The 12786-nt window shown below is 29.5% G+C and overlaps 2 protein-coding genes across 14 annotated transcripts in view; one reads left to right on the forward strand and one right to left on the reverse strand.

Moving 5' to 3' along the window:
- Window positions 1–5971, forward strand: part of LOC139986852 (uncharacterized) — a 25666-nt gene extending 19695 nt beyond the window's left edge. For 11 of the 13 annotated variants that reach the window (XM_072002560.1, XM_072002555.1, XM_072002551.1 and 8 more), the window contains 2 exons: window positions 861–971; window positions 4903–5971. In XM_072002560.1, the coding sequence (XP_071858661.1) occupies window positions 861–971; window positions 4903–5181 (390 nt within the window). In that variant the 3' untranslated portion in view covers window positions 5182–5971. The remainder of the gene's footprint in view (window positions 1–860; window positions 972–4902) is intronic. The other 2 variants (XM_072002561.1, XM_072002556.1) reach the window with 1 other exon arrangement.
- On the reverse strand, window positions 5967–12437 carry Herc4 (HECT and RLD domain containing E3 ubiquitin ligase 4). The gene is made up of 18 exons (XM_072002496.1): window positions 12405–12437; window positions 11718–11910; window positions 11499–11609; window positions 11302–11424; window positions 10940–11215; window positions 10721–10872; window positions 10541–10657; window positions 10194–10460; window positions 9962–10089; window positions 9600–9768; window positions 9218–9517; window positions 8947–9132; window positions 8761–8844; window positions 8452–8640; window positions 7657–7967; window positions 7426–7575; window positions 7009–7348; window positions 5967–6914 (listed from the first exon to the last, which is right to left on the reverse strand). Exons 1-18 carry the CDS (start codon window positions 12420–12422, stop codon window positions 6762–6764), a joined length of 3267 nt encoding a protein of 1088 aa, XP_071858597.1. The 5' UTR covers window positions 12423–12437; the 3' UTR covers window positions 5967–6761.
- Window positions 12438–12786: the final 349 nt, after the last annotated feature.

Below are 12786 nucleotides of genomic sequence, written 5' to 3' on the forward strand. Positions count from 1 at the left end.
AAGCGAAAGAGCAAGTCGAAAGTGACGAGTTCGGTTAGTAATTAGTTTCGTTTTCAGAAATAAAGACTATTGGATTTAGTATGAGCAAGTGGTAAAAATCTGCAAATATTCTATTTCTTCCCGTATAATGTTTTAACTGTGTAGAACTGTAATATGCATTATGGATTAATACGATCTATGTTCCACTTGTTTTATAGTATCTAGGTATAATATTTAAGCTACATACGATTACACGTTTTGTAGCATTTTTACTACTATTTTTTTCGAGCATATTTTGCCTGATTTTGCCTGCTTTAAAATGGGCAATTGTTTATTTTCCATTGATACGTTATTATAATATTCAACGTTTTCAACAATAAATATAGGTGATAATACAGATAGAAAGATTGTAAATTATGGAAATAATTGTATTTGTGAAAAATGCTTTTGCCTCCATAAATGATTAGATATTATTTTAAATTCAAAATTAAAGCTAGTTGAGCAATCACAGAAATGAGAGGTGGCATACTTTTTAAAGAAAATTAGAAATAGAAGAATAAAATTCAAAATATTCTTAATTTCTCTCGTCAACTTAATTACGTATAAATTTATAAAATTTTGTTCAAAGTCGACACCTATGTACAGCTGAAAAGTTTAACAGGTGGATCGCTTCGCAGAAGACGTGTACGATAACAAGGAACTTACCGTAATTTCCGAGTGTTTTATGTATACCTTTCTCCACTGTTCTGGAAACAAGCGTGTAGTCAACGGCTGTTATAATACGAGATGTGTCTCCTTTGGATACTCGATACGTTCGAAAAATCTATTGCATCGCGATTATAGAATTTATAAGATTAATCTGATCGTGTTGTTAATTGCAGCAGCATCCCCAAGATTATAGTTCGCCACGACTGGCACAAACTCACGCCCCTGCCGTTTTTGAAGCACCACCGTCCACAATCACACTTCGCCAGGAGCCTCCAATCTCACAGGTAATACTTTTAATTAAAATATTTCCAATTAACTCTGTACATTCGTATATATGTACATTTTGTACGTTTAAACTGTCATTATAAATAGAAAATTGTATTAATCGAGACTCCTTCTCGGCGATCAGTTGTCGTGTACAGGACTGGGTTATATGTAACACATATGATATTTTGCCGAACTTAGAAAAAGACAGCGCGAGTGAAAGAGAAAGAGGTACGAAAGTCGACTTGATGAAAAGAAACACATCGGTTAGACAATGTTTATGCAATAACGGAATTTTTTCATTTTCAATCTTTATTGAATAAAACTTTTACCAATGTAATCGAGAGGTTTTTTCTGATTAAAACAAGACCAAACACGAAATGATTTGGTGCATATTTGTCTATTTAGTTACATTAACTTATTTTCTTCCGTCCATTAAATATACTTGTAAATTTGACTAAAACTATACCATGTTTGATCTCATTTTAATCAGAAAAATCTCACAAATACATTAGCAAAAATTTCATTTGGAAAAAATCAAAAATAAAAAAGTTTCGTCGTTGTCTCATGGACAATTTGTATTTTTTCATGGACGATTGAATTCGGATCAGATTACACTACTCAGCCGTCGAGCTTAACAGTGTACCAGCGGTAACCTTAAATTCCCTTGAGGAAATCTTCCCTCCAGTAGTAGAAAATATTGTAATAATATCGATAATAACGGATATGTACAGCAATGGATGAAAGTTTAAGACGTCTATCTTTTTATGAATTATGGCGCTATACTATAAATAATGAATAACCAATAGTCCGCAACTGTCCGCTATTAAATTCTACTCTAAAATAACACCATTTCCAAGTGTATTGTTCATACTTATACTATCCAGTGCTTATGTGCCTGAGCAGAAGCAATTTCCAGCTTCCGATTTTTACGACTGAGTATTGGATTCGTCCGAAACTTCTTCGAGGCCGAAATCATGAAGATAGAATGGTTCTTACACAAATATTCTAATCATTCGTAGAGTAGACTTCGTTTAAAAAATCAGTAGCAGTTCGAAAATAATCCTTTTCGGATAAGCGGTGGATGCAGTGGTTCATCTTTGCTGTAGTTTTTTGGTTCATCGTAATAGCATCCATTTTTTGCTAATTTTATAACTACCATGCCTGCTTATGACCTCAGATGTTCCAATAATATTTGCTATATTTCTACAAATGTCTTTTTCTTCTTGCGTAGTAATGTAACCATTTTTCTATCTTCTGAGCGTAGATCGCTTTATCCACGGTTTTCATTTAAATTTAGAAATTGTTATATTAAATTTAGTACCTCAAGTTAAATATACTTATTATCGTACGATTGATTCGAAGCACCGCTGTGTTTGAATTAATTAATTAATGTTCACAGTAAATACAGCATGGAATCGTTTCGTATTCATCTTCTCAAGTACATGTACATATGTAATATGTAATAATATGTAATATGTAATATGTAGTACATGTAATAGCAAGGACAACTTCGAACTGTTGGTTATGTAGCATCTATATATGTGTGCATAATATAGTGCGATAATCTATCAGAAAAGTAGTCATCTTAAAATTTATCTGCTATGTATTTTGTTACCATGTATGGTATATTTATACGCATGGATATTTAAACTTTAGATTTAGATGTATGTGAAATAGAGATTTTTCATTTCGAATAACGAAAGCAAATAAAATAAAATAAAGAAAGAAACGAAAGAAAGAGAAAAAAAGAACAAAATAAAATTGGGTATTTCATCCACGCACGTTCCTTATATTAGATACATTCTAGTTATAATGCTATAATTTGCGGAACTAATATGAAATAATACAGAACGCCTGGCATGAGTTCAATCCTGAAATATGTGCTACTCTCACGATTTTCGAGGAATCGTTTATAAAGTTTACAATCTTCGGTTCCTCCGTTATAATTCACTTGCGAAAAAATAGTTATAATAAATCTGACAAATGTTTCAAATATTTTGAATCTTGTATGTACAAGAGACATGAATTATGTGCGCAAATTTTTCTATCTCTTCCATTCGCAATTTTGAAAAATTATTTAGGTCGTAAATACGTTATTTAATTGTATGTAAAATTCTCAAGATAGAGTTCATTTCTACACGCTGCGCTGATGTAATCCTGCAAATTATCTTGGGAAAGTTATCAAAATTGCTTTTTGATAAAAGAATTTACATTTGTTTTAAAGACATCAATCTGTAAATGCTTTAACTCTTCCAACACTCGATAATTTTTAGATTATGGGAGAAATCTTTTTTATTAATTTTTCCAGAGATTCACCTTATCTTAAATAAACAACTTATACGGTTCCAAAAACAAGTTACATTAACTTCGAAAAATGAAACGATCGGAAGCATTAACGGAATGATCCTTGGCCAGTTTGAATCGCTTTCATGAACATACATGTCTGTAATAATAGTGAGCAATTTGGCCAATATCTCTGATTTTTTTAAGCTTTGATATGCTAAGAAGGGCTATCTAAATAAGCAAAATATCACAAAAAAATGTTACAAACAGTTGTACGTATGTACCTTTAATTTTACCTTGGAACAAAATCTAAGCTCAATCTAGAAGAAATCGCAGAAAATTTCGTCATTCTTATTGCGCAATTTGCTCGCTAGAGCTAGATCTAACCCTAACCCAAAAAATTTTTCAACAAACAAAACTGGGTTGTATTAACAGTAGTATTAATCCAGTACTTCACCTTTTCACCTTACTGACATCCAATGAATTTATTCTTGGAAGTGATTAAGTAGTGAAATGCTAGTTGGCCATCGCAAGGCGACTGCCACTAATCCAATCCAACTTGAAAGTTAAGACCGAGCGGAAGAACACTTTTCAGTGACAAGTTTATCGATTTAGCCCTGGTAGGCGAATTGCAAAATAACGAAATTATCTGGGGTTTTTGCTAGATTGAGGTTAAGTTTAGATTTACTTCTAAAGTAAAATTAAAAATACTTATAATTATTTACGATATTTTCTTATAATATTTCGCTCATTTAAATGGCCTTTTCTAATATATTAAAGGTTAAAAAAGTTGGAGATAGTGACCAAATTGCTCACTATTACCTGTCTGTCGACACGGTTGTAAATGAGTAAGATGTGATTAACTTCCCAGTATAATTTCTTAATGCCATAAACCCACCAGATTTACCTTCACATGTACTTACTTTAAAAATAGGTACACCGATAATGTTATTACGAGACATTAATCCTCCAAAATTATGTGATGATATCTATCTACAAGTCAATATTTTAAGAGATTATGTCATTGTGGCAACTATTTATTTTGGATTACACTTTTATTATTGATTGGTGTGGTGCAGGCGAAAAAGTCGTTATTCCTAGAATACCTATAATCCCCGCAGATTTATCGTTACAATTTAAACGTCCCCAACTTTCTATCAGAGTTTGTTTTGCAATGAGGGACTTAACTCCAATCGCAGAGTTAAACTCTGAAAGTAGCTGACGTTGATCTGCGGAATCCGTACTCGCACAGTCAATTATACGTAACATATTCACACGTGAATTCTAGCTACAGTCTTTACCTACTAGCGCCTAATAGTGAAACTGAAAACATTGTTTATGAGAAGGTCCTCAGCTAAAAGAAGACTCTCACATTCTTTGATAGAGATATGTCCACAAGAGGTAGCGCAAAAACAGTTCTCACGCATAAACATTTTAAATGTGTTTATTTACTATAGATACATTAAAAGTTAAAAGCATCATTATCGACTATATTAAATGCTGTCCTCAGCTTAAAAAACATATCATGCAAATCATGTAATCCACGTATGTAGCCTCGTATATAACCTAGATTAGAAATTATAGCATTAATGGCCATAATATGGAATAATAGCATTAATTAAAAGCTGTATCCTGATATTTATAAATAACGAAATATTATTTCAGGCACCAGCGCCAGTTTACCAAGCACAACCTGCCGCGACAAAGGCTCCAGTAAGCGGAAACATGAGAGGAGACTTGAAGTGGCCACCAGCATCGGTGAGAGCTCAAACGGAAGCCGAAAACAGAGCTAGGATGGAATTAGCGAAAGGTCCTGCTGTTAGACCTCGCAGAGTGCACAAGGACTATAGCGGATTTTTCGCTCAACACGCTTTGAACAGTACCTATCCTGGTTATCGAGCTCCGCCAGGCACTCAATACTTCACCCCTTCTTATCATAATTAGCGAATTTATCCAAGAAATGCTTACTTTTCTCGTAATGTCATCCTGAGCTCGATTTTTCACGACATTTGTAAAAACCGTAATTTTGAGATCAAATATTTGAAAACCTGAAATACTACAAATTTTTAAATTACAAACGGAAAAAACGTTAACGTATATATTTCGGTTCAAATTTCTTTATATATATATAATATGAATATAGGACTTAGGACTGTACACGCATGACAAAATGCGTGTTCCGCTCTTCCAGTTCTTAGTCCAAATTAGTACTTTCACGAGATACACAAGTTACTTTTTCCAGATTCTTGAAACGCTTCTTGATCGCATTTTGAATTTTAACATATATATTTTTGTATATATTGAGACTGATGCAACACTTGCTTTTTCTCGCCGCGACTCTCATTTGCGCGTAAAAATTAAAATAATAGTTTAGCTTTAAAAACATATCCTTTTTACGTAATAAATATAAATAAATATCGACATACAAGTGAAAGTTAATGTTTTTGACGGAACAACGTATATCTCGTGAAAGAATCACAATTAATTCAAATATGTGTTCCGATGGAATATTGCTACCATAATGAAAAATGTCGATTAATGCAGATTTTTCAACGACTAACGAATATCTATGTTCGAATAAACATCGAATAAAATACGACAAATGAATAAATCATTAATATCGAATATCGAAAAAGTTAAAAAAAATTGACCATGTGTCTATTGACTAATTAACGAAACTTTTTAATAATGTAATATATTGATGTGTATAAATAAAAGATATTTACAGATTTAACTATTAAACTTTTGTCTTTTTAAAAACATTTATTTTACGATACAATTTGAATATAACGCAATAGTTTTCTTTATGGATAATCATACAAAATATGTTTATTTATTAACATTATGTATAAATTGTCTCATATGATTTATAGAATAATGTCCAATTCTAGAATAAATCACATTTCTATTTATTATCTTGTTATTAAAAAAGAAGCAAATAAATTACTTAAATAAATGTCAATGATCATTGAGTTATCCAAATACCGATTTATTTTTTGTCAAGTAATTAACGTATTAAAATAACTTAATCGTATAATATGTAGTAGTTCTTCAAAAATTAATACACTAACAATCATTATCTTTGATTTATTTATTAATAATTTTCCCTGAGTTTTCTTATTTTTGGGATCCAAACGTAATGTAGTAATTTAAAAAGTACAAGTTTTGTTCTTTTAAATAAATCATTAGTGAAATTATGAAATTAAAGTTTAAAAATTGCAAATAATGATTTATCAGAATAACGTGCATAATACAATTTTTGTATTCTCCCTCTGAATTACTGCATGTTGTACTGATGATTTGAATTTTATATGTACAATTCTTTCAATATTCGACTAGACAACATAGATAAATAAATTCTAGAAAAATAGAACAACAATGATGTAAATATCTTATTCGATACTCAGATATATAGCCTCTAAAAAATACAGAATGATGTAGCTTTAACTTTTTAATGTAATTGAATACTTAGATTTATAGCCGATAGAATATTATGCACGTATCGCATGATTAAAGTAATAAATTTATACTAAAGAAAAGCCATGGGTTTGTTGAATTGCTTGTAATAGTTTATATCGTAACCTTTCTCGGGTTTGATATCGTGGTAAATCAAGTAAATTGAAACATGTATGAGCAACGGGTAGTAAACGTTCATCATTCATTGGTTGTATCGTAATCTAAAATAAAAAGATATTAAAATATTGTAAAATAGAAAAATATATATTGCACTAAAGGCTATAATACTATCAAAATAAATTTTAACTGACTTACCCTAATCGCTCTCATGCCTTGTATAGGTATTCTATCACTTCCTGTTAAAAATAACAAAAACTTTTTCTTTTCTTCTAATGTAAGTTCGCGAAACACTTGCCAAAATAGTACAATTGTAGGATCATCTTTTGTATATCCTTCTTTATAACTTGCATTCCTTTCTAATTCCTCCCAATCGTAATCTTCATTTCCTACTACAACGGCCATAAGTTCGTAACTGTGAAATAATTCCAATACACGACCACCACAAACTTTATGAAAACCTTTATAAAAAGCATGAAAATGAGGTTCCACAGATTTGTTTAATGTATAATCTACATATAAATCAACAAATTGTTTCCTGTAAAAATAATTCTGTTAAAATACAAAGTTTAAAATAAAAATGCCAAAAAGGGATTTTAAAAGATATCTGCATACTTATTTTTCAATGTGACAGGAACTTTACTACCATTTGGTGTAAGTTCATATATCTTTTTTTCTCCAAACACTTCCCTGACCACTTCGAAGTGTAAACCAAAGACTTCTTCAAAATCTGCTTCTTCGTAATCAAGTATATTTTGCATACTCCTAAACGATTATTGAACATTGTATATTATTTTGCATTGTATAATATATCTGTTCAAAAAATATATATAATACGCAATTTACTTGGCAAAAACTGGTGACATATCTTTGATATCATTTAAGGCAACTGGTTCATGTAACAATTTCTTATATAAAGCTAATGGAAATGGTAAATCAATAATTATAAAATTATAAATAACTAGTCCACAAAGGATTCCAATTAAGAAGTACATGTTTTCATCCTCAAATGAATCTTCACTGAACCAAATAACTCTAGTTTCTTCATATTGTTTGAACATCCCATATTTGGGATCTAGAATTTCTCTTAGTAATAACATAAAAAACTCCTTTCTAACTCCACCTGCATCTTCTGCTTCCTCGCCGTGAAATTTTACCTAAAATAATGCATTTCAATTATCTATCTATATATAAATAAATATATATATATATATATATATATAAATTTGTATTATACATATAATACAAAAGTGACTGATCTACTCATCAACACCCAGCCCAAACAACTGAACCTAGAAACGTGAAATTTAGACAGTATACTGCTTTTATGACGAAGGCATGGGATATGAAATTATTTTTGGAAATATCTTCATTGAAGGGGAAAAAATAAGAAAAAACTTTTTTTACGTGATAACCGTATTTCTATGTCCACTAAATTCAAAAAATGAAATTCCGCATATAAATTTCTCATTAAAAATAAAGAGACAGTGTTTGAGCGATTTTCGAAATGCAACTCTTAAATATAATAGGAGCGTTTAAACAAAAGAGTAATAAACATAAATTCAAATGCTGTGCGAAACCTGTGGGCGGACAGCTAGTCTCTTATAAATAAAACATTTAAAATATAATTATAATACTCACTCGAAGAGGCTTTTTTAAGTCACTAGAGTCATATTGTGCCAATTCTCGTAAAGTATCAGCAACTATATTTTCTCGTGAAACGTTTAATATTACAAACTGATTGTGATGTCGTGGATCTACAGAAAATGGATCAAGAAATATTTGATTCATTACAGCTCGGGTTGCTGCCTCATTCATTGCTGATTGCATCTAACATAACATATATATACATACATATATGTGCAAACATAATATAATATAATATGACAAATATAATATAGAAAATACATAAACGTATTTATATGTATATAATACAAGTTCATGCTTTACCTGAATAGCTTGGTCCGTTTCAAGCAATATAATTTTAGCATTTGCATCAAGAAGGAATGGATAATTACAAAACACCTTCTGATACTGAAAAAAATTCAATGAAAAATGTAAATGTTTAATTAATACATTTTTAATAGGTTTTAGAAAGTTTAATAAATCAAACAGTCATTATATTACATTACGTACTGAAAAAGATTCTTTTTCTGAAATCCACTTTATGTAATCAGCTCTTATGTCTATAAGCTCTACTAATTCTGGCAAATGAAATGTAGAATAAGGTACTTTATTGCCTTCAGAATCTTCATTGTTCAATTTATTTAGCAAGTATAAAGAATCTAATATAACTTGCAACGTGGCATCCCATAATATACCCTATATAAAAATATTCAAAATATATAAAATTTTCAGCATATTATATAGTTCTTTAAATGATAAAATAAGTATTCGTGAGTATTACCTTATTTGGTTTAGATTGTTTTACATAATGCAGAACAACTGACTTATGAACTCTAACTAATCTCTCAAAATAATGAGACGGTGCTTCAAGCCACCAATTTCTAACAATTTCAAGAACTTCTGGATGTAATGCTAAAATAGCTTTGCAGAATGGCTTATGTAATAAATTACAATTAAGTGGATTTATGAAACCATGATATAGGGGTAATATTAAATAGATTCTTAAAAATTCCGGAGAAATTATTTTAGGTGGCAAGTTAACAAAGGAAGGAATCAAGCTGTCTGATATGCAAGTAAATATCTAAAGAAAGAATAATATATTTATTGTAATTTTATGTATGATAATATTTAAGGTTCGTAAAATTTATTTTTTTTTTATATACCAATTCTTGAATTGTGCTGTTATCCAATTCTCTAATAATTCCGAATAATTTAGTTGCTTGATCAAGATCCACTCCATGATGCTTACTTGAACATCCATAACGAGCATCGCTTTTAAATAAGAATGATCCATTTACACAGGATAGACTTTTAAATACCGTTTCTAAATATCTATAAGTATATTAATTCACAAAATTGTATGAATGTCATTATTAATTGTTTATAGAAAAAGCAAGATGTGATGAATTGTCAATTGGAAAAAGAATGAATTTTAACATTTTTAGATTTCTTTTAGATAGCCAGTAAAAAATTCGTTATATTATATACTTCTATAACAGCCTTAGGTACTAACTTTTCTACTCACGTCATAAGTTCATGATCAACAGATGAATTTGGTGGAACTCGTTGACATGCCATTAATTGTTCTTCAGTTATTGTAAGAATTTGAGAGGTGCTTTCCAATATTCTACAGTCATCTGGTTTTATGTTATCCTGAAAACAATTAAACACATGATATATATATTTATATAATAACATAAATACTATTATTAAGTTGTATGAGTACATAATAAGAATAGTAATTAAAGAATATCTACATTTTGTGTAACTACTGTAGCAAAACAATGATCTCCACCAGTGAAAATATGTTTAACGACATAGCCAACTGTACAAGAACTGAATTGCTTATCAAGGTCCATCATCGAAGAGCCATTTGGTGCAACCCATGGACCATGTACTACTTGTGGAGTTGTTATGCTTCGAGTAGAATTGTTACCTAATTGGCCTGCACCACCCAAGCCCCATGCATAAACTCTACCTTGTGATGGTACCAATGCCAAGGTATGTCTTTTGCCGCATGAGATCTCAAAATAAAATATTTAAGATAGCATAAACACACGTTAATAAACAAATGATGCACTAATCTATATTTTGTGTAATATACCTGTGTAACTGTGCTACCCATAAGTTCCATAACTTGACGAGGTAAAATTTCATTATTATTACTCCCATGTCCTAATTGACCATACATTCCTGCACCACATGTAAATACTCCACCATCCTAATATAAGTTTTATATAACATTATTGATAAAGCTATTTAATGTACAAATAAAAATACTTACAACTGTTAAAAATACAGAAAATTCTTCTCCGCAAGCCGCATAACATATTTTTGCATTTCGTAATGTTTGCAATTGATATGGTAAATTCCTATTTTGTGTATCATTTAGCCCTAACTGTCCAAATGTATTTTTTCCCCATCCAAATATAGCTCCTACAGAATAATTTAGTTATTTCTCTAGTTATGAAAATAATTTATTTTGTAACTCTTATTATAATACCTGATTTTGATATAGCTATGCTATGATATCCTCCACAGGCAATAAAAGCAATAGGAACACCAGCTAAAGTATTGATAAGTTTAGGTTTTATTTCATTTCTAATATCAACACCTAAACCAAGTTGCCCTTCACTATTAGAACCCCAACTGTATAATTCTCCATTATTTGTTAATGCAAGAGCATGTTTCATACCACAAGCTATTTGTACTATAATACTTGTACCTAAAGTCTTTACCATACGTGGTGAACATTCCATAAAATTTTTGGAATTTAAACCTATAATAAAGATAAAATGTAAGTTCTTAAAAGAATAGTAATTGGAAACTTTGAAATATAATGTTTATAATAATAAATATCATTACCTAGTTGACCTTCAGAATTAGATCCCCAACTAAACAATTGACCCCATTCGTTTACTGCTATGGTATGATATGCTCCACAAGCTGCTTTTTTAAATACAAATGCATCTAATCCAAGTATTAATTCTAAATATAAAATTAGATATTTAATCTGATATAAATCTAATTTACTGATTTATGTCATCTACTAGCATACTTACGTAATCTTTTTCTTCCTTGTTCATGACCAAGTTGTCCATAGTCATTATTTCCACATGAATATATTTTACCATCATGAGTAATAACCACTGTATAATTTTCACCACAAGCAACTACAGAAAGAAATTTTTTAAAGGTAATTATTAAAAATAAACAATTAAATGAAAATCTATATATATAAATACATGTATGCATGAACATATGATTATAGATAAGCTTACTTTGCTGAATTTCTGAAGCTTTTTTAAAATGAACTTCACATGGAACTAAAATAATTTCATCCTCTATACCACCTAAACCTAATTCTCCATGTCTAGTACTACCCCAACAAAACATATCTTCTTTTTTAAGTAAAGATTTTTGCACTTCTATAACAGGCTCACAGGCCAAACGTCGTTTTTTATTCCAATTTTCCTGCACAAATAATAACATAAAATAGTAACATAATATAGTAATCTTGTATTTATTCAATGTCTGTATGTATTTCTTTATAATATGAATAATCAGACACTTAGTTATTTACATATGTTCTTTTTAAAATTCAAAATACATTACAACCAAATATAACATTATAGTGGAATTATTCAATTGTTATTGTGCTTTTATTGAACTAATTTCTTAATACTACAGTTGTTAAGAACTCCATGATAATAAACTAGAAATTATATATATGAAATACAAGCAATAAGTAAATTGAAATTAAATAAATCTACAATTATGATTTACTCAAATGATATCTAATACAAAAAAAAAAAAAAAATGAAATTATTTACAGTATATGCTATGATTTGGTGTATTTTATTTAGTTATATATTATTAGCTTAAGGGTTAGTCATGAGAGAAATGACTGAAACTTAACTTAATAGATTTCAAATAAATAATATACATGCTTATATATATGTACATACTTTTATAGTATTATACATTAAAGTAGTAAAAATAATAATTAATACTTATAATAATTTTTTAATGAAAACATGTATCAATAACTAACCATATTTTTCTATTTCTCTCATACTGAAAGCATCAGAAGTGTGGATGGAACATGCTATTTATGAAAAACTTGTGGTATGGCCTAAAAATAACATTCTTTATAATTCTCTTATATTTAAGATTTTGAAATACAATCTATTAATAATAAAATTGTTTTGATATAAAAAGACTCATACACTGACTAGTTATATTGTTATTTAAATTTCTAATTTAAAATACAGAGCATGAAAAAATTGAATAATATGTAAAATTAAATTCAAGCAAATATTTCAGCTTATTATCGCTAAAGAAATTAAA

This window comes from Bombus fervidus, chromosome 4, assembly GCF_041682495.2.
Source record: "Bombus fervidus isolate BK054 chromosome 4, iyBomFerv1, whole genome shotgun sequence".
Classification (NCBI taxonomy): Eukaryota; Metazoa; Arthropoda; class Insecta; order Hymenoptera; family Apidae; genus Bombus; species Bombus fervidus.

Bases quoted from the DNA above. Each gene is read 5' to 3' on its own strand.
- Herc4 (XM_072002496.1), bottom strand. The intron at 10,461-10,540 runs GTATATTACACA...TTTTATTTTGAG, and splicing joins TGGGTAGCACAGTTACACAG to ATCTCATGCGGCAAAAGACA. The intron at 7,968-8,451 runs GTGAGTATTATA...GCATTATTTTAG, and splicing joins ACTTAAAAAAGCCTCTTCGA to GTAAAATTTCACGGCGAGGA.